Consider the following 27,576-nt stretch of genomic DNA (forward strand, 5'->3'; position numbering starts at 1 on the left):
GTCTTATTTTTCCCAGCCTACTATATAAACCAGAAAATTCATACGTTACAAAACTATGAATAAACTAACGTAGCATATGTTGCTGGTGTATGGTAGATTGGGGTAAGATAACAAAGCATATTTATAAAATTACTTAACTGCATCCTCACGACTCTAAAAAAAGCGTTGTTATTTGTTCAAAACACGATTAGGAAATTTAGGTTTTTTTTTTATTGTGGTATCCCATCTCTCTCTACAGTATTATAATACTTAGTTTGCTACATAATATAAAACTTGGCTTGGTTAAATATCGCTTCCAAATATATCTATAGACTTCCATTTGCTGATTAACTTAAACTTAAATTGCCCTCACGTTTAAGCTATTAAATCTTAAAATAAACTGTCTGTGTGTATATTCTAGTAATGGCAAATCTAACGAAAACGTCTAAAAACAGATACAAGTCAGTTGCTGTCGCAGTTTAAGTTACACTGGTGAAGGTATAACGTTGTCTGAAACCTAACAACGATTTTCATTCTCCATATATTGCCTTGGGCGCAAAGCGATTACAATTTCGTGTTGATATTGCGTTATGCTAGGTGGTCATATACGTGTACTTATTTTGCACGTAATAGTTTACGGGATTAAGACGTTAAGTGTCGTTAATTTCACAAGGGTGGACAGACACCGCTCTCTCTGTCTTTTGTTCTTGCGTGTTCGACAATTTTTGTCAAATAAATCACTTTATTCCAATAAAACGACAGTAGTTTTAAAATCGACGCTTTCCCGAAATTGCTAGATATTCGTAGTAGGTTAACAGTAATAGTGATTAATGTAATATATAAAAGGGGGAGAGACGGGACACCTTTAGAATGTAATATCCAAATATCTCTATCGTGTTTTAAACAATTTCCAACGGTTCATAGAAATCGTAAAGATACGGTTTTATAATTCTTTAAATGTTCTTTGTTTACTACCAAGTTGGACGAGAAAATAGAATGAAAAGGTCCCCCATCTTTCCCATCCTACTATACGTAAAACGGTGATATTTTACTTTGTTTTAAAATTTAAAGTAATATAGTAATTCCAACTCCTATTCACCAAACTGGTCAAGTTAAATGTGTTCATAACATGACATATAATACAAACCACGCCATGTGCACGTCATCGTCTGGACACCGCCCCGATTTTGTTTTATAAACCAGATGTCATACATGACTGTACACTGGTATACGGGATTCTGCCGCACTGGTGTAGGTCTACAGTTGTAGTGAATAATGAATATAACTGACATGCGTAAGCGGTTTAAATTTAACACAAGTCTCGTCGCCTTATTAGGTTCTTTTCTTGATAAACTGAATGTTTCAACTCTATGTTAACTTCAATTTTAATCCATATCCTGTCACACCGTCCGGTAGCGAAAGTGTCTGTCGTTTTAAACTCATTTGTTGTTTGACTTCACCTAGAGTCCTAAAATAGCATTTTAACAGCATTCCGTGACTATATGGTTTGTAAGCAAAGTCGTGCCTTTAGTTGTATATATCTTATTTCGCATTGTTTTAAGTCCAGTGACAGCGATAATAGGTTCGCCCAATGTTTTGACAACTAAAATTTAATTTGTTAATAAAAGTTTAATTGCTTGACAAATAAAAAACAATTTTTGTTGTTTAAACATAGATCAACAAATCCGCCACAGAAGCTTTATCCTGTCGCACGTACAAGTCTAAAACCCTTTTAGGAAATGTACATATACGTTTCTATAATATCGTTATGCTCTCTTTGGTTTGGAGACCGGATATTTAGTCCTAGGTTCGTCAAAGGTCTAGCTTTCATTAAAGCTACTTCCATCCATTCAGTAGTTTTTCTTCAATGGTACGTTTCATTGCAATGAAAACGAAATCAGTTTCCAAGTATTGCTGTACAGTTACAGCTACGTATTCATTACTAGTAGTGGCAGCCATTGCGACAATGTTTGCACCGTGTTTTTACTGCATAGTAAAAGTGACCAGCCAAAAGTGTTGCAAGAAAATAATGTACAACAGTTGACAGCATTAACTAAGTTATTTTAAGATAAATAAGCATTTGGTTTTATCTAAGACAACAGCAGAATTAAATTAATAACAGTTACTTTTGGACGAATTTAGGAAGAATTTTTACTATTTTTGAAATGGCTAGTGTTGAAAATGATTTACCAAAATACGCCCAAGTTATTCGAAAAATGTCGCGTAAACATAACCGACGGCGTTCACGGCTGTCATTGGAGGACCTGACCGACGTCACAAAAGACAGCAATGACGTCGAGGACGTATACGTCGAGCTGTCTTCCGCTAACTCATACTGCACGTTGCCTCGGCGTAGATCAAGCGGTATAACGCAGGAAAAATTACGAAATTGCAAATCAGCATCGAATATTCTTGAAGAAAGTGATGTTTATGTGAATTTCGTGAAAGATGAAAACACATCGTCCAACGCAACATCTTCGGAAGAGTTGGCCAATCATAGTGATGTTGCTCACTTTCCTCCGCAACCAATGAAGGTCCCGTTAAGCCGGATGGCATCTTCCGAACTCCTTAGAGTAGATGAGACCAGGGATCTGGGACAGAGGATACACAGCTTCCCGAACCTTGTAAGCAAATGTAGAGAGGAAGAAATTGAAAATTCAAAAACTGAAGAAGATTCTATTTACACATCAATGAATGTAAAGCCCAGCGACTACCAATACTTGGGTGGCATGCGGAACAGGCATACTTCATATAAACGTAACCGTTCAATAGAAGACTTGAGTGGCCTGTCTCGGAGTAGAAAGGCAAGTTCAACGAAAGGAAGCATGACGCACAGTGGCGACCGGCGCTTAGCGAAGGCGCCGTTGTCAAAGGCGTACAGTATTGATAAGGATATGTTAAAAAGAGCACGACTGCTTGAACCTGCAGCATTTACGAAACCAACTTCCTGGGAACGTCTTAACATTGTAGATCAACCATCTGATTTCAAAGATGAGAATGTGTATGTAGAATTGAGTGTAAATGAAATACAAAGTAAACCTGGTGTTCAACCTTTAATATTACGCAATGCTTCTGAACCGAACTCAACAGACACGGCACGCAAGCAACTTGTTTATAGTGGAGATTCATCTTTCGAAGAAGGTACGACGCCAAGTTTATTGTGCTGCTCTCCCACGCGACCTGGCGGTTATCAATTCCACCCTAGTCCCACAAGTGAAAGTGGGAAACAGATAGAAGAGAAACCTTCAAAACTGATAAAGAAATTGGGAAACTACGCCTTTTGGAAACCGAAAGGACCATTACCTGGCAAAACTCCACCTGGCAAAACTCCACCGAACGAAACCAAGCTAGGTCGGTCTGGCTCTCCTTTACCAGCAATACCAACCAACGTTTCCACACCAGCGTATCACGTACGTGAAGGTGCTTTATCTCCGCCGCCATTACCGGACCTAGGAAGTAGAAACACGCGCTCACTACCAAGGCCTTCAATCAAAAGACCGGTCAACTTTTCTGAACGTATAACACCTCTTGACTTTACAGAGACAAAAACACTTGAGCGAAGATCAAGCTCTAGTACCCCGCAATCTCCACGTCGGTTTACAAGCTTGGGTCTGCCCCCTGTCTCTCCAAATCGACGTAAAACTGTATCTGATATTACAGAAACCGAAGACATCAAAACCCCATTTGTCCCAGTGTACGCTAACAAAAACTCAAACTATGTAATCGAAGCTGAATTGAATGTAAAGGGAAATGCTCCGTCTCTTACAGTCGACGGTAATTATGATGTACCGATTAACAGCAGGCCTGTGTCTGTATCCAGCGACCCATTTACGGAAGACATTTACCACGTTCCAACCCCAAGGTCTGCTGAAGAGGGTATGGATCTTTGGAACAGGATCCCATCAGTGACCACCCCTGAATTATCTTACCGTGAAAAGTGCGCTCGTTTTGAATACGATATTCCTACCAGTACAAAAGTACTGGAAAAACCTATTAAGAAAAGTCATAGGAATTCACCTCTTCGAGATATTGATCCCCGAAGCGAGGAAGAGCGTCTGAAACAACTGAAAGAGCTCATGGAGTCGCTACAGTCAATTGATGGTTTAAATTTGAGTCCTGGCCAAATAACCAGGAGTTCCACGTCATCGAACAAATCAGACGACTTTATGAATTTAAATGACATAATACGCTGTAATAGTGATAGTAGCGCTGTACATTCAACTACAAAAGCAAGTCACTCGCAACGTAACTCAGTCCCGAATATACAACAAAACATTATTCCAGTTTCTCCTGCAAAAAGAGCCCTACCTAAGACTCCAACCCCTACCAAACCGAAACGTAGCCCCAAAAACTCTGTTTCTGAACTGCCTACGAAACGCTATCCCGCGCTGCCGTCAAAATTTAAGCCAAAAACTTTAACAGAATTTGCAAATTCTACAAATCCAGCACCTACACCGATAAACACCCCAGTTAGCCCGCTTCCAAACATACAGTCGATAATTTCGCCTAAAATGCGCCACGGAAGCACAAAACGATTAAGCGATCCTCGCCCATTGCCTTCTATTACATTAATTAACACTGATAACAGAAAATCCTTCCCAATCACAGATACTGACGACTACGCCGAGATTACTGAAGATATGTACAATGTCCCAGAGAGTAAGTTTTGATTTATGAAACCTATGTCATTTTAATTATAAATATAGTAGGGTGAGGGAAGACGAGACACCTTTAGCACCTAATATCCAAATATCCCGATCGTGTTTTAAACAATTAGCAACAGTCCATGGGGGTCGTGAAAATGCGTTTTATAATTTTTTGAATGCTGTTTGTTTACTACTAAATAGAACGAGAAAATAGAATGAAAATGTATCCCATCTTCCCCCACCGTACTATATAATGACGTGTATATATCTTTTATGTATGTTTCTATTTAGCTTGGAGTATAAGTTATTTTTAGGTAACATTTTATTTATAAACATTTTTTCAGCTTTTGACTACGAAATACCACGTGAACTTATTCGAATTGTCACAACGGTTGGCGAAGGACAATTCGGTGACGTACATAAAGGAATATACAGGTATCTACTCCATGCATTAAGATCAACTAGTTTTAATTCAAATTATACGAATTTCTCGCGTCTAGATTTATCTTCACTGAATACTTAGTGAATTGTACCATTATGTTGTTCGTCAGTGTTGTATATATCGGGCCGTTCCACCGATGAATTTTACCCATGAATCTTTTTTCAGCACCCGCGAAACCCCTGACTTGCAAGTTGCAATCAAGACATGCAAATTTCAAGGTCAAGATGGCATGGGAGTTGCCGACAGATTGCTGGAGGAAGCACGTAAGTTTTCGCAAACATCTTTGTAATATGTGCATTCAGTATATAGTTTGTTGCATACATCTTTTATTTGTTGGATATATCTTTATAATATGTTCATTCAGTATATAGTTTGTTACATACATATAATAATTAATTGAATTCTTACATATATAATATATCTAAAATTGTAAAAAAAATTAGACTTTTTATAGAGTATATTTTAATACTTTATAATGCTCGTCGTTTTAGATACAATGCGACAATTTGAGCATCCACACATTGTCAAACTTATCGGCGTTTGCACTGAGGAGCCGGTTTGGATCGTTATGGAGTTCTGTAAATACGGAGAGGTAGGGACAATATATATAACCGCGCGTTGGCGCCAAAGAGCCATAACCAATTTGCTGTTGTACTCATAGTGACAGTATGGTCCGTCGGCCTACACAGTGGTTTGTACGCCTATCTATAAAAGGAATACGGGTTCGAGGCTTGAGCCTATTACCAATATTAGTACACATGTCCTTAAGAGAGAAACTTAACAGTAACTGCTCCAACACAGTGGTCTCTCAGAAGTTGTTTAAATTATCAGACATACACTATAAATATAAAAAAAACTATCCATATTACAGTATACGCCCGTTGCAATTATTCCGCTTCAAAAATAAAACTATAACAAAAACGTGGCGATATTTTAAATTATCTTTCCCGCCAGATGAGATCGTATTTGCAAACGAACAAACACAATCTTGACGTCACAATGCTGATTACGTACGCATGTCAGCTAAGTGAAGCACTTTGTTACTTGGAACATAAGAAATTCGTGCACAGGTACAACAAACGATTAAAGGCTGCTTATTTTGCATAAACTTAGTTCAACATACAAATAAAAACAGCAACTTTATTGTGAAAATCTGCTGTTGTTTAGCATGCATTTCTCGAACTACTAAAATATAAAATCAACATTTTGCCACATTTGTACACTTTTTCAAACCAGCGCTTCCTGAATTTTTGTGGGGCCTTTTAAAACCATTTCTGTTTAAAAACAGTTCTTAAACCTTAATTAAAACATCGTTTTACAGAGACATCGCAGCCAGAAATATTCTTGTAGCGCAGCCGGACTGCATTAAATTAGGCGACTTCGGTCTTTCCCGATACATGGAAGACCAGAACTATTATACAGGTTTTTATTAAATCTACCTACTGTACAAAACGCTACCTAAAAACGGATGTTTGATTCAAATCTGATTTTGTCGCCCACCTTACAAAAACGACAGACTAACATATGAACCTTTTCTGGCTTAAATCCTATGTCCGGTGTCCTGCAGGACCTTACCCACGTGGAATGACAATTTATGTTTTCTTTTTTTTATTTAGTAGAAATTCCTATTTCACGCTAAATACGCATTCGCTAAATTTGTATAAATTTTTCACACAGCATCAAAAGGTAAACTTCCAATCAAGTGGATGGCACCCGAATCTATTAACTTTCGAAGATTTACAACCGCAACTGATGTGTGGATGTTCGGTAAGCTTTATACAACACTCAATTAATGTGGCTTTATTTACTAAAAAGAAATGTCACCCATGTATACCCAATTCTAGTTTCTAAAATACCTAAAAAAATGAATTTGATGTTTTTCGTTGGTATGTTCCCTCAAAAGCATTTTAGTAAATAAAGGGCAACACAAACAATCAATTTTCTCTTACACTCTAGCAAATTAACATTCAAACTTTTTGATTTTTATGAGCTTTTTTTCTAGGTTTTCTTACCATCGCTTATCTAATGTTTATTAACTAACTCGTGGACATCAATTTTTTCTAAGCTAAATTTATTTTATATTTTTAGCGGTATGTTGTTGGGAAATCCTTATGATGGGAGTCAAGCCTTTCCAGGGGGTAAAAAATAATGACGTCATTGGAAAAATAGAAGCCGGGGAACGATTGGCGATGCCTTCGAATTGCCAACCAGCGTTATATGACCTAATGCTAAGGTGAGATATATTGTAATGCTATTTTCCCATCTTCCCCTACCCTGCTATATACATGTAAAAGTCATTCCGGGGCAATTGTTTTTCGTTAGCTTAAATTAAAGGACCGATGCTTCATTTGCCAGCATACGGCGAGACATTACAGGGTTTAATGTTAACCGTTGAGTGTCTTGTCCAAGGGCACATACGCCCACAATGATAACTACAGATAAAACTGTTTCGTTAGGTCTTGTCAGTTAGTATTGCCTAAAAAAACAGAATAATCTGATCAGTTTTATATCCAATTTGCTTACATTGTCAGACATGTCCCAACCACGTAGTCAAATCCATACTGAAGTAAAACGTTAAATGCTAAACTCGTTTTTTAATTGTTTACGCCTATATTACAACAGTGCATTTGATATTCCGGAATACCCGGTCATAAATCATAAGGTTACGAAACACTCACGTCGTTTTGCCATTAATAACGTCTCAATAAATGTAATTGCTTTTCATGAAATGACGTAATCAGCTATATTGAATTTGTAATACTGACTGACTGCGAAGTTCTGTTAGTGAATTTTTATAAATGTCTGTAATCAATAAAATGTATATGTAAATGTAAATATTTCCTAATTAAAACTACCGTTCTAGGATTCGAACCCAACCCCCTTAAGTTCTCATACACATTTGTATAGGGGGGAAATATGGGACACATTTAACACATAATATCCAAATATTGTGGTCGTGTTTTAAACAATTAACAACGGCCTAGAGTCGCCAGAATGCGGTTTTATAAATAATTTTTAAATATTTTTTTGTTTACAGCCAAATGGGACGAGAAAATAGAATGAAAAGGTTTCCCATCTTCCCCCACTATATATCAATTCCGTTGTAGATCGTGTAATCTCATTCGCGTCGTTTTTAATATATTTTCGGCAACTCGAGCCATACTAAATACGTGTTTATGCTATCTACAGATGCTGGTCATACGATCCTGGATTCAGGCCACTGTTTGAGGAGATTCAGCATGAGTTATAGTGAGTACCATTAATTATAATAGAGATAGGATAAACTTACTGAAAATATGATAATATGAAAGTAAATCAATGAATATCCCATGGTAAAATTTGACCATTTAAAAACACTATAAGATTATAGGGCTTCTCATTATATGCAATTGCGCTAGCTCGCGTTTTGGTGCATGGCTTTTGATTATGCACTTCTACATACAATTCAAACAGACAAACGATATGTCACATTAAAGTATAAATATAGTGACAAAATTTACCAATGCGTTACATTGGAACTTCCGTATGTGAAATCATAACTATATGAATGTTTGTCAACTTGTTGTGCAATGTTGTTACGTGCATTGTAAGTGACTTATGCTTCAAAATAGGTCGTTTAGTCACAGCTATATACTACAGCTTAAGCATTTTGTGTTTTGTATTTCCGCCTTGTTTACCTGTAATGTTGTTCATGCGTTTCCGTGTTTGGTTATTTGTCAGTTAGGGCAGCGTAACAGTATGTTGGTAATGTTTTTCGTCAACAAAATGTATAGTAGGGTGGGGGGAGATCGGACACCTTTTCGTTCTATTTTTCCACCAGTTTGTTAGTAAGCAAAGAACATTCAAAGAATTATAAAACTGTTTCCTTACGATTTCCATAGACTGTTGTTATTTATTTAAAACACGATCAGGATATTTTTATATTTAGAGCTGAATGAATGAATGAATGAATGAATGAATGTAACTTACTTTATCCTCGCGTTGGCGGAAAACGACAGTCGTTATCACACGGGTTTAACACCTCGTGCCAGCTTACGAGTTACCATGTATGTTACTTTGTGGGTAATTATTTTTTTTTGATTTTTTCTTTTTTTCATGTATTTCTGATAATTTAGACAACCCATTAGTAACCACTGGGTTGGAGCAATTGCCGTTAAGTGTCTTGCCCAAGGACACATACGCCCACAATGGTAGCAGCATCGAGCCTTGAACCCAGCTAAAGGTGTCCTATCTTCCCCCACCCTACCATATAAGGTATAAGTTTAGGTTTTCTGGGAGTTTAGGAATAAATACACTTTTTCTGTCGTACGCAAAAGTATCGCGCAAATGGCTTTAAAACGTAAACGCTATGACGCTTACAAAATCGGCGAAAACATCATGGTTTTAGTTTCGACGTAAAAATCAAATATATGGCTAAGTACTGGAAAGTCACGCTGTGACGTTTGCATTTATAAAATGTCGAAGCATTTCTAGTTATATACGATTAGTTGCTGTCGTTTTGTCAAAAGTATTCTAGAAACTTAGAGAGGCATTTACGTAGTTAGTCATGTACGTAGGCTAAACGTACAGCCTCGTTTTGCGTTGTCAATATTATATTAACTTTTTAGCCCTTGCGTTACAATAATATTTTGATGTAGACGCATGTTATTGGCAAAACAAATCGCACTATCAGTTGTTAAAAAGGTTAATTTGGTTATTATAGAAAGGTTTCTATATTAGAAAAGTATTGCTATGGTGTTAATCAATCAAATTGTAACACCTAGTTTTGTAATCATTGCAGTTTAAAATACGTATTTTATACAGCAGTTGTTCGTGTAGAAAATTACTGCCGATTTAGTGTGGATTTAAATTAATTTTTAGATAAATTTTTTTTAGTAAAAAAAAACGCTTTTTGTTAAAAAACTTTATTTGTTTTTAAACATGCTTAAACGCGCAAGTTGGGTAATGAATGCAAGAACACGTTTAAATAGGCAATAGCAATGTTTACTATATTAAGAATCAGGCAGAATTGTAAAGTTGAAGACGCGTGAGGCTATATATGGTAGCATGCATCTTCGTGCCGTTTCCATAGCTGTGCGAAATGATTTGATGCGATCAATTTGTATACCCGGTACAGCCAATCAACTTCAAGTACATCCTGTTCGCCATGGCAACCGTTCTATCGTTTCGCGCCAAAACTGCTAAAGGATGGGAACCGGTTGTGTACTTCGTCCAATGATTGCCCGTAGTGAAGTTTATGGTGGCTCGATTGCACGCAATTGTAGCACGATCAGTATTGAATTAGGTTGGGCTTTTAAAGCAACGCATTTGTGTGCGAATGTTTCATAAACAGATATATGATAGATTTATATATGTTTAGTATTATGTTTAAATGTATATATGATGGTGTAATGTTTATAATTGCACGCAGTATATAGTAAAGATTAGAATTGAGTAATGTTAAAGTTGTGGGCAAATATGCGTTACGGAATATTTAGGAACAGATTCATTGATATTGTATTTTTAAAGGGATTATTAAACTTTGTATAAAGTAGTTTAAGTGTCGACTGAAGGCAGTTTTTCGCTCATTCACGTTGTTTTTAGCTTAGTATACTTAAAACTGGATCAAAATAAAGTTGAACACGTTGGAAGTATTAAATTCAAAACACCTGGATATTAATATAGTTGCGGTTAGATTACAGACGTTCATTTCAACAGTGGCTGTGGAATAGGCAATAAATCAGCCATTCATACGCGAACATCCGGCTGTTAATGTCGCTTGGAAGACAACTTAACGACTAAACCTACTTCCCTTTTTACTTCAAAGCCAAGTTCGTTCCTTATTGTCGTTAAAACCTTAATCTAGGCCGCCTGTGCGATTTTACTCCCGTTTTTTTTTTGCTTGGTGCCTCTTAAAATAGGTTGACGGGCGCTATGAAGTCTTATCTATAAGCAGGTTTGAAATTTTGACCAAACAATCTTTTTCAGTCCATTTTATACCATTTAACAATATAGAATTGTGGACAAGATGAATACCAAGTACACAGTATCCCAATATGTCATAATCGTGTTTTTAACAATTAACAACTCTGAAAATTATTCCTTGGCAAGCTAATAGGTTATGTGATTTGCTGCTACTGTAACAATGAACATAAAACATAAAACGCGAGAAAGACTGTTTCGCTTTATTTTTAAAACGGTTCGCCCAAAAGCGCTGAGGTCCAACCCACACGGAAACGGATTTGTGTACGGTTAAGTAGGTGGCAGGGGATGTATGCTTATAAGGTTTCTATCGCACGCTTTGTCGGCATTTCAACTAAGAAATATGATATCTATGATCAGAGGCGTGTATGATTGCCTGCTAATTTGAGGTGTTTGAAATGTTAAAACAAGAGACATTCAAAAGGCAGTGTAAAAACAAGTGTTTTTTAAGTAGATCATGTTAGGACTTTTTGCATAGAGATGCTATTGCATGAATGTATTTGCAGGTTTTATTTACTATCAGCAATTTAGATAATTTTACGAAATAAACTCACTTTTAAGGGTTATAGTGGAAAAATCAATATAGTAGGTTGGAGTAAGATGGATACCGTTAGCACGTAATTTTCCGTATTTCTTAATCGTGTTTTTACAATTACCAACGAGGCGTGACGATACAGTTGTATAATTCTGTAAATTATCTTTGTTTACTACCAAATAAAACGATAAGAAAGATTGAAAACATGGACTTACCCCTACCTATACCACCTAATGTAGTGGGGTGGGGAAGATGGGGCACTTTTTCATTCTATTTTCTCGTTTCCTTTGGTAGTAAACAAAGAACATTCAAAGAATTATAAAACCGTATCTTTAGTATCCTTACGACTCCCATAGACCGTTGTTAATTGTTTAAAAGACGATCAGGATATTGGGATATTATGTGCTAAAGGTGTCCCATCTTCTCCCATAGTACTATTGTCCAATACCATCTTTAATATTTGGAACATATCGTCGCTGTTTAATAAGACAAAGCTATCTATTGTTTAAATGCGGAAACGAACAATATCATTCTCTGTTTGCAAGCGGGTTCATCTGTGACCGCCGGAATTCCCATGATAGTTAATATGTAACTGGGGCGTTAATTTACCCAGCTACAGATAACGCTTAAAGTTCGTACTCTTCAGGTACCTCTTAATTGGCGTGTAGTATTGGAAAAAAAGATAGTTTTATGGTCCGTTTGTAAGAATAGAGAATAAAAAATAAAAGTTTTTTTCTGTAGTTCTAAATGAAATAGAATTTTGTTTAAGATGCAGTTTTTATTGAGTAGCAATATTTCCTCTGGTTGCGTACAGTTTGCAATTACGGTTATTGCCCTTAAACCATACAGGTGGAGCATTTGTATTTTTGGTACATATGGCCCAGTTTAATTGTGGTATTGATTATACGTAGTTTCAATAGTCCTTTAAAAGCCCTTACAGTTAAGGATATGTAAACTGGAGAGTTGTTATATAATCGCTGTTTATATTGGCAGTGATCCCTACTTCAGTCTTTCCTTTAATATACAATTGTTTGTGTATATTCAACGTGTGCTTATCCTGTATAGTATCTATTTTATCAGGTTTTAAAAACGTTTTGAACAGTTGTATTTCCTTTTCGTTGTTTTGATTGACTTTTGGGACATACATATCCTTTCGAACGTAACGAAACGTATTTTTTTTAATCATAATTCAATGTTTTGGTTTACTTTTGGTGAAATAATTATCAGCGGTAATAAAACACAACTGTGGCGACAGCCGTATTTTAGTTGTTTACTTTATGCCTGGCTAGGTTACAGTTTCTATATACCGTGCCTAATGATATATCGCAGACCTGTAAATCAGTGTTCAAAAACTGCTTGGCACTCTTCCAAATATCAAACGTTACCGCCCGTGTCGCCTATGACGTCACAATCGACGTACATTCTCAGACCATTGTGACTCACGCTGGTCTCGCATTGTTCGCTCATAATGCCGTTTCCGTGCGAATTTAAAAGTAAACAAACACGGATCTCGCTTTGAAAATTACTTTTTATCGGCAATTCGGAAGAGCTAAAGTGCTTCTTAACATCGCTGTTGGAAAGCGTCGTAAGGAGCAACTTGAAATGGCCTTGGCGACCGCTTTTTCACTTCAAATGCCGCCTATGTAAACGGTGGTTATTTTTGCGACGTGCTGTCTTTGGCTCAACATAGCGTCCTAAGCGAACCGGTGAAAAAGTTAACCCTTATCTTCCGCTACTTCTGTTCTTGCCTGTAACCGCGGACAGTTCGGCTCGAAATCTCTTTGATCTCAAGCGGTGCTTTCGACAATTGTTGGGTTAGACGTTAGAGCGTCTTACTCCCGGAGCCGCTATTTCCTTATCTTTACGTTTACGTAACGTACCCCTTGTATTTTATGGCTACAATATACCAAGTACGTTCGAAAGGAATTCGAATAACTCTTTGAAGTCGGACCGTGTGCTGTAAAACCGCTATCAGTGTTATAAATACGCCTACAAAAAAACTCGAGGCGATTGTCCCAACTCTTACAGTGTATTTGTATTATACCGTTGGCAGTACATAAACATAATTTGATTTCCCAACAGCACAATAAAATAAAGCGTCAAATCATTAGCCTATTGTAAATTGTTTTAAAACACGATCAGGATGTTTTGATATTAGGTGCTAAAGGTCCCCCCCCCAACCCTATTATATAAACTAAGTTAAATTTTAATAAAGCGCATAGCACGAATGCCCATATTTTAGCATTGCATGCAACCGGCATTACTGCTCGGCTAATTCTTACTCCTAGTACATTCCAAAGCATTGTAATGTCAGGCAAGAATCATTAGCTTAAGCTGTCTTTAAACTGGGATTAAATATCCGACCTATGACTTTAAACATGAAGTGTTTCCACCAATAGCATACATTGTAAGGTGTAATCAATATTTCGAGTGCAAAAATAACTACATGGTGTCCCCGAAAAGGCGAAAAGGGTGTTTCATGCTTATTTTATCCTGAACTGGTAACACTGCAGATTAAAACGTGAAAGTGTGATTTTCTCCAATGAATAATTTCGAACATCGCATTAATTCTCTTTGAGTTTTTGTTCAGTGTTATTAAAGCCATACAAAAATGTTGTTGCCCCTCTTGAAGCAAAAGAAACACAGTTTAACGTTTTCCGATATACGTAACTGAATAAACAAACTGTTGTGCTAATAAAGCAATAGCAAAAAAGTTTACAAAAGAAAGCAGCATTGGGTGTACAATGCGACAAAACTTAATGTAAGCTATTCATTTGTATTGATATAATAGATAATCCTACTAAACCTGTCGTCACTTTGACACGTGTCTATTTATTTCTTTCGAAACTGAACACGATCTGGGCAGCGAAGTGTTTTATAAACAACAGGCACGACCTGTTAAAGTTTTATTGAACGATTGGCAAGTTTTTTGTGTAAACACCGCTCTCTTGTTAACATTTCCGAGCGCCGAAATTCAATACTTTGCCACGAAAGAGAGCGGTTTGGAATAATGGTCGTAATGTTGTAATACCTGCTGTTTTCCTTTATGTTCAATCTGAATAGACTTATGAATTGAAATGTATGAACATGTTACCGCGGAAAAACTACACAGCCTATTGTACAGCAGTTTGGGTTCAAAATTAGCGACTGTTTTACTGTCATGATCTGTCATATTATGTCAGCGCACAGCTTAATAAAGGCGCTAGATAAGTGATCAGTAAGGCTGATCCGTAATGATTAGTATAACCAATGAAAACAGATTTGCTATTTACATCCATTCGTGCTGGCATTAAAAGTCAGCTTGAGTTACTTATGTCAAAACAATATACTCTTTGTTTCTTATTATTTGGTGGTAATTTGTAAAACCAATCCACGCACGAATGACGTCATAACTCAACCTTGAAAAACCTCGAATGACGAATTAGGCGCGTCACCAAATTTTAACAACTCTCGTGACACCTTGATTTGAGAAGTGGACATTTAATCGGTTTCCCAGTTAGCCCCATCCGTGTTATTTAAACGACTTCTAGTATATGTATTTCCTGTTTCATAGTCACGAATCCAATAAGTTTTGTTTTATTTACACCTTATGTGATGTTATGTCACACGAACTACACGTATATATAGCATTTACCGTAAAAACGATTTGTGCGTGTTTTTAAACCGCACCCCCGCGCCCAGTTAAGTGCGTTTTCTTGTTTAGGTAACCACTGCTGCTCTAATCTACAATAATAACTGTAATTTGTTACACTCATTTACGTTAGCCTAATTTCAATCTAGCAAAACTATATTCTGAATTTCGTGAATACTACTTTAAAGAAAAACAGCCATAGAGTAAAATATTCTAGCTGTTGTTTACCTACGTTTATTAGTCAGCATAGACAGCAAGATTTTATCAAATTTTCGCCACATAGAAGTGACATAAATTGTTTGAGACGGATGAACTATACTTATACATCCTTTCGTAGCTTTTACCATATAAGCCCTTGATTTTTGCCGGCCTGTGCTCATTTGTCTTCGTATAACCCACCTGTGTTAACGGTTGAATGCCGACTATCTTGTGCATATTAGGCGCTAAGATGCGTATCGGCAGCAGAGGAAAACATTGCGGGAATGCCTGGGTTTTAGTCGCTTACCAAAAAGTCACGGAAAATGTCGCCAAGCCACATTCGATATTTTCAGTTGTCAAAAACACCGTGTTTTTCTTACCTTTTTGTTAAAGGGGTTTATTACATTATTAAATATGAGAATCGTTTGTTACAGTAATTGAATAATAAATAGACATTTTTATGAAAAATAATGATAGTAGCTCCTAAAGTTTTGATAAGCAATTATACCTATAGGCTCTAAATACTTTTAAAATGTCAAATACACGATTTCGTTGAAATGAATGTATGAATGTAACCAATACGTTAAGTTGAACTGAAAGCATTCGCTCTCTGAAATCGGTGGCGTACCACTCGCCGAAAAAGGGACTTGCGCCCGTACCGCATATCGTCCTGATCAGTTACAAGAAGTTGAGTAGACAGTAGTCGGTCGCTGTGAGAGAGACATGCGCCCACGTTGTAGCCTTCGTGATTAAGTTGAAAAGGCCTTTCAACTGGCAAGTAGACAACGAGACAGGCTTGCGTTCTATGTTCAAGACATTTAAGAAGTGTGAGAGTTTTGTATGAAAACGTTTATACATATTCAAGCATATATTAAGACTTCAGCGGCGTTTTCAGACAGTAAAGCTGTATTTTTGAATGTAATTAGAAAATAATACAGCACGTTCTATGTAAACAGACTGATATAGTTTTCCTCTTGTAGCGGGACATTTATTAAACGCTGCAGAGCACTTCTGTCAAGTATCTTAAAGAAACGTTTAAAATAAATTATTGGCCCGGTCCGACCTTGAACCCAGTAAAACGACCGCAAACCCTTAACTAACTTGTTTACAACAACGTACTATGTTTATACAACGGCGTAATCAGTCGCTGGCGTGAACGGCGCCGGTTAACCCCTTGCTGTATGTCGGCCAAGGAGCGTTAAGACTTCTATCATTAAACTTAATGTATCTTTCAGTTTCCCATCTTTCCACAGCTATATATCGTTGACAGGACTAGCTTATTTACAGTCGAGCTGCTTCTGTTTGCCTAGCACTTTAGGGTTTTGTTTACCGGCTTTGTAAAGTTGTTTACCAGCAACCGCAGGCTTTAAGACTAGCTTTTGTTATTTTGTTAATAGCTCACACTCGTATTATTTTGTAATTTGATAAAAATAGAAAAGTTAGTCACACTGATAGGTTGTGTCTTCATTTTCTCTTTAATTTCGTAGAAAATTGATGATTTTGGTTAAAGGTGATTTTCTCCTATTTTCTTGTCAACTGCAAAATTACCTGTACCACCTTGATTTAATTTTTACTTCAGGCGATATTCATGTTTTTCTTTCTCCTTTAACAAGTACCTGCAATTTAAATGCCCATTTGTAATTGACTTAACGGTTCAATATATCTTATGCTATATCCAACTTTCAAAGCGCAGCCGACTTTATTATCCTAATTTAGCAGATAGCTTAAAATCTGTCAGCAGTAATTTCTAACAATTCGCAAATTGATGTCTGTCATCGCTTTGTTGCCTCTGTGACGTCACTATTCACGGGTAACCAATCATCAGTCATAGTTAATACAACGTCACTGCTCTGATAATCGGCGATTGTTACGCGCTGTAACTTAATCCTTAGCCATTACCTGCACTGATAATGGTGCTGTAGTCACCTAATTAAAGTGTTAAGTTACGATCGAAACTGAATATGTTTCACAGATTAGTTCTGCTACCAGATAACACCCATTGTTGCTATAGTTCCTTTAACAATAGCCACTGGACTCGTGCTGTTTTGTATACACAGTCTTGTGTTGAATTATTGGGCAAGTTTCAAATCGTTTTGCTTTGACATGAAAGTAGTACATAAATGAATGTTTACATTAGTAAAGTTTTGTGTTCATTTTAACTGCTTCGGAATTCCAAAGTACCTAGTTCTTTGTTACCACAAAGTTGGATAGTATTGTGGGGTAAGATGGGATACCTTTGGTACAAAATATTTCCTAATCAAACTTTCAACAATAAACAACTCTCTTTTAGAGACATGAGGATACCATTAAATAATTCTTTGGTTTTTTTTTTGTTTGCCACCAAATAGAACATAAACGAGAATAAAAGCATATACCATCTTACGCCAAACAAAAACAGTCATTTGGCTGCATTTTTTTTTGATAAATAGTGCGTAAAGGCCTTTGGTAAAAGGTTCAAACTTATACGGTAAAGATAAAGTACAAATACAGTTCAAAGTTAATCACGTTTTAGACCCAATGGAGTTTTTGCTGCCCTGACGTTACTGTCTCCCATGACTTGGACGCTAACTTGGCACGAAACGAATCCAACAATAATAAAGCCATTTAACGGGTTGACCCGCGTTTTGGTGCAACGCAAATAACATTCAGTTTTCCGAGAAACCCATCGCTATTCGTGAATTTCTTTAATTATTTAAAGAAATCTGGAATCACAGTTTTTGACACGAGACCGCGAATCCGTGCAGGTCATTATACACAGAATAATGAAACAAAAACGCGTCAGCTCAATTTAATTAAATAAAAAATCCGCTCCAGAGCAAGCGACGTAATTTTCATGCTGTATAATTTCCAAATCAATTCAAACAGACCATAATTTAAGCCGGAGACGCTTTTAATTTAGACCTAAACCGCAGCGCCTGGTTACTGAACGGGCAATTTCACTCCCTAAAACCCCCTTTTTAATTAAAGATTTTCGCACACGTAACAGCTTATATAAGTTCATACACAATAGGCAAAATTGGCCTAATCCAAGACAATAATTTCCTAAACCAAGAAATCAAAATAAAGAAAATAAACAGCAGTTTTCATTTAAATTTATCATATTTGGTCAATATTAATATACAGCTATTGATATAGCTGTAAACTGTTACTGTAATTTTCTACAATGGAAAATGCCTACACCACATACATATTCGTATACTAACTTAAATACATGCATATGACTATATGGGGTAGGACGGGACACCTTTAGCACATATTAATATCCTGATCGTGTTTTAAACAATTAACAACGGTCTATGACAGTCGTGCGGATATGGTTGTATAATTCTTTGAATGTTCTTTGATTACTACTAAATGAGACGAGAAAATAGAATGAAAAAGTATCCCATCTTCCCCACCCCACTATATATCGAGTGCAATATTTAAATTAGAATGTTTGCAAAGTGTGAAGCTGTTAATATTCCTGATTGCCGATGCAAGACTGCTCGTTGCAACTTATTTTAACAGGCCTAGAAATTCCACCGATTTAAATATACAGTTCGTGCTTTGGATCATATCCATATGGTTTCATAACCTCATGCTGTATGTGCTGTGGTTATTCTTGTCTGGTTATATAAGCTAGGAATTTTAGAGTATGAACATTACCATGTAAGGTTTAGTGAAATTATGTAAGTGTTATGGTAACAACTCTGGTATAAATCGCAGGCGTATATTGCCGTAGGATCTAATTCTAACCCATAGTATAGAATAACCCTGATACTCTATATTGGAAAATGTTTGCAGTTTTGGGCGTTTTGCACTTGGATTTACTGCTGGGTTGCAGTTCGTGGAGAAAAGTTATTTTTAGTTCAATTAATTCGTTGATTGGACTTGCAAATTAATCAAATCGTCGTGTTGGTGTATCGTGCCCGTTGAATATGCCACATGATTCAAGTTATTAATGATGTAATTGTATCGACTAGTTACAGAAATAGACATTTCAATTCAATTTTAATACATGCCTATTTTCAGAAAGAGCTACATGAAACTTGTTTGTTGGCCATATAGTTTCAGAAATGAACGAGTTTCTTTAAAGTTTTCATGTTGACCATGTATTAATCAAGCAATAATTAAATATATGAGCTTTGCCTACAATATTAGGAAGGTGTATTTAGTTGAATTAGTGAGGTGTATTTACCAAGTAATCAAATTCGATTCTTAGTTTGTTCTGCGATGAATTCGAGACTAATGCAATATCTTCCGCCCTCTAGTTCAAATAGACTTGTAAGTTAAGATTTATTCAATGATGTAATCCGACTCCTAACTATGTAAAAATCATCTTGTTTTACGAACCAGTACAGTATCCTTAACCTTCCCACCCGTAAGCGTTGCCAGAGCCATGGGAAACTAAGTAGAAACATTTCCCAAGCTTGTAGGGCTCTAAAAAGTTACCATGCTCTCCCGTTTGTGTTTGTTTACTTTTCCTTTTCTTTCAAGCACAGAGCCTGACTCACTCCTGTAGGTAATACCCGGTTACTTACCCTGCCTATCCTAGTAGGCGTTCTTCTTTTCCGGTGTGTAGATTAGTTCGTCTGTTTCGTCGCCTTAGAGTTGAGTCGTTTATAGTTCCGATCACTTTTATCTGCGAGACTCGCGTGTTAGCTTTGTAAAAATACTATGTTTCAGCAGTCGCAGCAAAGAAAGGCCAGTTTCCTTTAGTTTCAAGCACTTTTTTCTTTGCAATTTGCATGCTTAAACCTTTGTTAAGATATAATGTTGTGGACCTTGTGGTGGTTGCAATTTAAAAAAACACAGTTTTCTGTACAGTTGTTGTAACAAAACAGAAAATCTTGGATTTGGGTTATAGTTATTATTCGTTTTAACGTAGAAACTAGTCTCTGAAATCTGCCTTGGCGTGGTGCGACGTAATATTTGTACAGAATTTTGCGATTGTGGGTATAGTTCATTTGTTAAAGCAGGATATGGAGTTGAACTTTGAATTTTGCGTTATCACGATTTGCAGATCTGTATTATGTACTGAGTTAAAATAGTATCGCGTTACCAGTCACAGACCTGTTATACTATATGTGAGTATGTGAATATAATACGACGTCTTCACGGGTGAGTACGAATTCAGTTAACGAGCAGTAACAGCTAAATTAAAGCGTCACAGACAGTTAATACAACACGTTAAACAGAAGCTGCTAGCAGTACAGCTGCGCATACAAGGGAAAGGGCTGGAAAGTGCTTTGTACAGCGTCGAGCCGGTACAGTGGCAAGTGTACATAAGAATTAGCTACCTATAACGCCTTAATAACCGTGTTTGAATAGGAATTATCATTTTTCTTTTATCTAAATCGACTGCGGGTATATCCGGGTGTACGCAGATTTTATTAAGTGCTTGTTGACGGATGGTAAATTTACCTTCATTTTTCAGCTTTCTGTAGTATTTATTTAGTTCGAATTTTTCATAAAAGTTCTTTAGGAAGAATTACATGCGGTTGGCATGACCGTAGATATGGAGGCTATTGGTAAACCTGAAGAAAAGCGAAAATTCATTAGAGAAATGAGGTTCCCGGCCTCAAGAAACTCATCCTTTGAAGGCCCGCCATCGCCGACTACCAGCGGGTATAGTGAGTTGGACAGCGAGCCAGACGCACATGACAGCGGCCGCGTGAGTGAGCTAGAGAGCAGCCCGAAAACTTCGACCCGATCATCGAAACGTCCGTTAAGAAACAGCCGGAGTTCAACAGCTTCAAGCCCCGCGCAGCAAGAAGTTGTCGTCGATGGTGGCGTCCTCCGCGCGCTGCTGGTTTATGTGCGAGAAACCCGCATCAGGCTCGAAGAAAACGAGACCAAAATGAAAAATATGAAAGCCACGATGGAGACGCAGGAGCGCAATTTCAACGAGCGAATGCTTACCGTTGTAAAATCTCTCGTGTCAATCAATACAAACAATAAACAGAGTATAGATAGAGGCACACAACTTAATGCTTCCCCCGAAAGACCCGTCAAATTAACGGAACTAGATGTCCTCATCACAGATTCGTGGAAAGATGACGTCAGAGATGGCGTCATGCCAACTGCGAAGCTCGCCTCTTCCGAATCTGCTGACACAGTCACAGTCGACTCTTCCACCCTTAGCATTCAGTTAGATACAGACATGGAAAAGGAGAATAATAAACAAGAGGAAAAACCAAAACTACAACCAGTTTATGCTGTAGTTAAAAAGAAGAAAAAACCAAGCACAAGTGCTTGCGTAGAAGCTTCCGATGATTCGGCAGCAGCATCGAGTCATGATGACGGTGGCAGCTTTCCAGAATCCCCTCCTGTGACGCAACAGTGCAATAGTGACTCAAATAGCTCAGCAGTAAACACGCACAAGATCTCCGTACAAGCAGAACAGAATGAGAATACGAGTAACGACGCCACGAAGCAATCACCAAAGAAAGCTAGACCGCAATCCGAATCTGTGTTAGACGCACCAGGCAGAAGAGAACTAATACACAGGCCGTTTTCCTCAGATGCTCTGCATGAAGCTAAGAGTGAAGAACTGTTAGACCGATATTCAGCAGACGGTTTTTACATCAGTCCGCGCCGACCTATTTCCGAATCGACCGAGGACAGTTCAGTTAGCGCGAAAGACGATTCGCCACGAAAACGAGCAAGCTCAAACATTGCGAAAAAATTTGGCAAAGATCTAAAAAGCGGGATGTTAGTGTCAAAGTTTAAACGCAAGCTCTACGACCGAAAGAACCAGAAAAACAACCGAAACGAAACCACTTGTACCGAGATCTCTAGCCCATCTTTTTACAAACCAACTCCGCAGATTGACGAATGCACCGAATTGGAATTCAACAACAACAATCATCCTAATGAAATGGTCTTAAAGCAACCGAAGTCGTTTTTGAGTTACACCAACAGGGCCGAGTCACAGTTACCGTACAGGTATAAATTAGACAGTACTGGGACGAACACAGACTCTAGAAGAAGCACAGATACATCGGACGGACGAAACTCTCAAGTCGGAAGGAATAAATACGAAACAATTGAGATCGTTAACCAAGACCACATAGACCCAGCATATGAGAGCGTTCAATTTAAGCCAAGGCCAGAACAAATTCGCCCGCCTTATCAAATCCCGTTAAAGGACCCTGATAACGCTAGAGTCCCAAAGAGTCCTAGAGGACCAGGGAGCCCAAGGCCACCTCGTGCCCCCCTTTCGACAAGTTCAAGTCGACCAAGTAGTTCTTCGTCGGCTTGCTCGTCAACAGAGGGCGAAGTAAAACTGCCACAAACTGTAAAAAACGAGCTGTATCACCCCACTGAAATAAAAACCACAGTCGTTAGTGGTTACTGCCATTGCTACAAGCAAAACGAAGTCGGATCGCCCAAATTTCGTCTCACAGATGACGTGTTTGTGACTGACGGGTAATACATTTAAATAGCAATTCCTCCAATCGGAGACTTGTTTAGTTTCTTAATAATTAGCGAATTTTCTTGGAACGAAAACAAATTGCTCTTAGTCATGTAACGCGTTGGTTTTAAAGCAATAATGTTTTCGGTAATGCCTATCAATCAGTTGGCAATAGTTTAATTATTCATTAAATAATCGGCTATAAATTACCGAATTGTCACATTTCCCAGACCTACTTCTGTGCATTGTTTTCAATGCTCGATGATTAATAAGTTTTCATTTTTGCGTCATCGCTGCGGATTGCGTCTACAAAACAACCGGTACAATTGTAAGAACGGTGCGTAGATTCAGTAAGCTTGTTACGTATGCCTGTCAACAATATCTCTTCGTCATTCTTTTGTTTAGGTCGTTTACAAAACAAAGCTATATACTTCGAATGCGAAAACATAAACATAGTTTTAAGAATTTCTTAACACGTTCTGCTTGCTTTATAGAGACAAATTATGAAAAAACGCTTTAAAAAAATGTTACAACACTCTCAAAAATATGTGTTCATTATGTTATACAAACATTTTGGCTCACAAAATACATTATGCCTACTTATATTCCACATGGGTTGCAGCATACTTTGGCAACGTCACCACCGTGAAAGGAAATAGTTCGTTTCAGTATCGCCGCTTTTCCGCGTGTAAAATCGCTTAACAACGCCACCGTGCGGTTGTTAAAACTACAACTTGCGGCGCAATTGCTATTATTTTCTTCTCCCAACACTTCATTAACCACTGAACTTAATTTACGAATATGCATACGTGTATATTATATTTACGGTTTTATTTTTCGCAGCATCATACTGGATGACGTCACACACCAACAAGACGAATTAAGAAGACTTGAAAGTGGAGGTGTAGCTGCCCAGTGGCATGGAGCCGACGAACCGCCACCTAAAGTAAGCTTGGCATTTATTATTGATAACCCCTATTGTAGAAATATGTGTTTCGGCACAGAAATAAAAATGCATAAGACGGAACCGTTAACGCAATAACACATAATGTCCCAAATTCCGTGTTTTTAATAATTAACACCTTTTTAGAGCCGTGAGGATACGGTTATATAATTCTGTTAATAGTTTTTATTGCTACCAAGTGGGACGGTAAAAGGTAGTGAAAACATGCACCATCTTACCCCATCTACTCTAAATGTAAAAGTTTTCTATCAACATAAAAGCTTTGCAACCATGAATGCATAAATGTCGAGTAAAAAAAATTAAGAACCGCTGCACAAAATGATCATAACGAATTAGGCAAAATTCACTGCGCACAAGTTACGTTGCGCCTTTGCATAAGTAGGACTCTTATAACGAACCTTTGCCCCCAAACTCCAATTAAACGTATATATTGCGATCCTTATTCCAATTTCATTTTGGAATCGCTTCTATTGCGTCGGAACCACAGTCATCATAATGTTAAGTTGAATAGTTCACAAACTTATTCATGTGAATAGCATGTTCATACGTCATGTTTCTATGATTCTTCAGAATAACATTGGCACTGTGACGTAGTTGAGGCACGTCATACCTTAGAAAAAAGGTCATGTATAGTAGCTACGATAGAAGCACGCATACATAACATATAACTCGATACAAATTATTTTTCTGACCAGAAACTGTATTCATTTTACGACCTTTCCTTTATTACGTCACAATTGCTTCTTACACGTCACAAACTCATTACCAAGGCCGAACAAAAACACTATCGTTTCCGTTTTGAATATTCAACATAATTCATATTAGTTGTTTTCTTTATCCTAGCCGCTGACGTAGTAATGTGACGTCACAATTTGGCTTCAGCATTAAAAATTGTTTGCGCGCGTTTTGCCTCGTCTGTTTCCGTTGGCAGTTTCTGTGACCGCAGTATTGGCAACACGCTGAGTTTAATTGACACCGGGCTTCCGAAATCGTTTACAGCTCCTCCGAGAAGCCATTATTTATTACCTTATGTCTCTTGCAAGTTACTTGCTAATTATTCCGGCCTGGAGTCTAAATTTAAACTCAAAGGACGCTGTAGTTCCACTGTAATAATGTTATTCAGACTTTCGTACGAAACAATCGTTATATCGGAGTTTTATGACGCTGTTTTGATACTTGACGCGTAATTAACAAATATCGCGCGGTTTTTGTATAGCTTGCAAAATTGTAAAGTTATATTTAAACGGTGACTTGCACAATGAACTATAGACTCTCTTATTCCTATATTCATCTGGGATTTTATTTAAGAAGTTTATTCAGTGTTAGTTGTAATAATCCAGTTGCAAACGTATATGGCTTTAAAATTTTCTATATACGTTTAAAATTTTATTTCCAAACTGTGCTACAAGTGAAACATGTTTATAGTAAAATATCATGAGATTTTAATGTTTAATTCGAAAATTTCTAAAGAAAATGAAGACATTAATACAGACTGCGTCTAATTTGTTAGGCTTAATTTTATTTCAGGGATCTTAAATCTCTAAAAGTCGTGTAATTATTTCATATAATAAAAGGGTTGTCTTTTTAAAGGTTAACTACCCCGTCTGGGCATAGTACCGACTAATTCGACTTAATTAACATTTAAAACAAGCGTAAAGCATCCAAGTTTGGGTTAAATGAAGAGAAAGGAAAGAAATTGGAAACAAAATTGTTTATTTTCAACCCGTTTCCGAAATTACTCACACATTGCTTGGGAAAGGGATTTTTCACACGCTGATTTGAGAAAATCTCTTACTAATATATAGAGGGTATTGCAGGGACAGCTGGGTCTACGTAGTATGCACGTACGCATCTCCAAAAGCCAAGTAAAAAAATAAAGAAGGAATATAGTAGGGTGGGGGAAGATGGGATACATTTAGCACATAATACCTAACTATCCTGATCGTGTTTTAAACAATTATTACCGGTCTATGTGAGTCGTAATGGTGCGATTTTATAATTCTTTGAACGCTTTTTTGTTTCCTATTAAATAGAACGATAAAATAGAATGAAAAGGTGTCCCATCTTTCCCTACCCTACTATATATTGTAAAATGAACGAACTTTTGTTAAATTTTCCTTAGTTTTGAAAGCAATAGTTAAAACGATTTTTTTTATCTAAATAAACAAAAAAACGTATTTTAGATATAGTAGGGTTGGGGAAGATGTGACACCTTTTCATACCATTTTCTCGTTCCATTTGGTGATGAACAAAGAACATCCAAAGAATTATAAAACCGTATCCTCACGACTACCATTGACCGTTGTTAAATGTAAAAAACAAGATCAGGTTATTTGGATATTATGTATTAAAGGTGTCCCATCTTCCCCCATCCTACTATATGTCACTTTTTGTTTGTTTTTTAAAGTTTAAATACACTTCGAAAAACGCCGTTCTGTAATTCCAGCCCACGTTAAACATGAGGCTTTCTACCAAAACATTTTGTCATTTTTAAAAACGTATTATTACATCACAGAACAAATAATCACGTTGCATTCGCTTGTTCTAATTATAACTCTCAACGCCCGGAAATCTACTAACGTTTTCGACCTTTATTTTCAAAACGAATTTGTTTCAATGCTTTTAAGAGATGGCAAAGACAGCTTTTAACCCAAAAACTGCTCACGGAAGTAAAAGTGAAACAATGAAATATGTAGTTGTTTAGGTTTTAGGCGATTATTTGCAGAACTCAAATCGTTTTATCAATCTATGAGAGTCGTTAGGGTACGGTTTTATAATTCTTTGAATGTTTTTGTTTACTACTAAATGGGACAAAGAAACAGAATGAAAAGGTGTTTCATCTTCCCCCATTTGTTATCTTTTTTATAAGTTTCCGATTTTAAGCAAAAAATCGAGACTAATATTTGATAAGCTCCTATTTTGTCTTGTGGTAGCATCTAGTAAGTTGCGTGCAGTTACTAATAAAGTTAGCAGCTAATCTGGCAATATTACAGTTCATTCGAGCCCATTGTACCCCTGCTTCCGCTGTTATACCTCATATAACCTGTACTGACACTTAAGAACTACCTTAGCTTTCCTTGATATTTTAAACATTCGTTACCGATATAACGTCAACACTTTCAGTTTTTACCACGAAGTGCGTGCCAGCTGGATCTACGTCACAAATATTGGTTGTTACGTCATAAAACGGCTTGTTTCTCGTGTGCCTGGATTGTTTAGGCCAGGATACGCGCAAAAGGAGAATTGTGGTTAATTGAGAAATATAAACCTTAGGAAAAACTTGACCAGTGTGTTTATAGGGAAGTGCGTATTAAAAGATTATTTAAGGGCAGGAATTGTGTTAAGGCTAGCCATACACGACAGAATAAAATATCGGATAAGGTTCAGAATTCTTAAAAGGGATTTTTTTCTTGTACTGTAAAGGCATATGTATAACTTTGTGTTACAAAAGTGTCAGAAATTGCTAGATTTTCAAAAAATGCTAGAGAAAAAAAACGTTTTAACAAAAATATTTTTGTACTGTAAAGACCGTAAAGATAAAGCTTTGTATTTTAAAAGTGTTAGAAACTAGATTTTAAATGTCTAAATAGTTAGGCGTCAGAGTCGCTTTATTTATACGTATAGTTCCTTGTGTAGCGTTATGTATAGTCATATCATATAGAGTATAAACAGAATGTTTATTATCCATAAATAAAGCGTAACTTTTAATCATAATGTGTCATATCCATATACGCGATTATATCATAAGTAACGTATTGTTGTTTATTAGATACATCTTCAATTGTTTTGTCTGTGCAGTAACAATGGCATAATAAAGACGCGTT

At 37.0% G+C, this 27,576-nt stretch overlaps 1 protein-coding gene across 3 annotated transcripts in view; it reads left to right on the forward strand.

Moving 5' to 3' along the window:
* LOC100176095 (focal adhesion kinase 1) overlaps nt 1-27,576 on the forward strand; it is a 68,983-nt gene that overhangs the window by 36,526 nt on the left and 4,881 nt on the right. For all 3 annotated transcript variants that reach the window (XM_026835157.1, XM_026835158.1, XM_026835159.1), the window contains 10 exons: nt 4,588-4,638; nt 4,970-5,060; nt 5,233-5,330; nt 5,559-5,659; nt 6,022-6,137; nt 6,389-6,489; nt 6,745-6,834; nt 7,156-7,300; nt 8,257-8,316; nt 23,632-23,734. In XM_026835157.1, coding sequence (XP_026690958.1) covers nt 4,588-4,638; nt 4,970-5,060; nt 5,233-5,330; nt 5,559-5,659; nt 6,022-6,137; nt 6,389-6,489; nt 6,745-6,834; nt 7,156-7,300; nt 8,257-8,316; nt 23,632-23,734 — 956 coding nt within the window. The remainder of the gene's footprint in view (nt 1-4,587; nt 4,639-4,969; nt 5,061-5,232; nt 5,331-5,558; nt 5,660-6,021; nt 6,138-6,388; nt 6,490-6,744; nt 6,835-7,155; nt 7,301-8,256; nt 8,317-23,631; nt 23,735-27,576) is intronic.

This window comes from Ciona intestinalis, chromosome 7 (assembly GCF_000224145.3).
Source record: "Ciona intestinalis chromosome 7, KH, whole genome shotgun sequence".
NCBI classification, from domain to species: domain Eukaryota; kingdom Metazoa; phylum Chordata; class Ascidiacea; order Phlebobranchia; family Cionidae; genus Ciona; species Ciona intestinalis.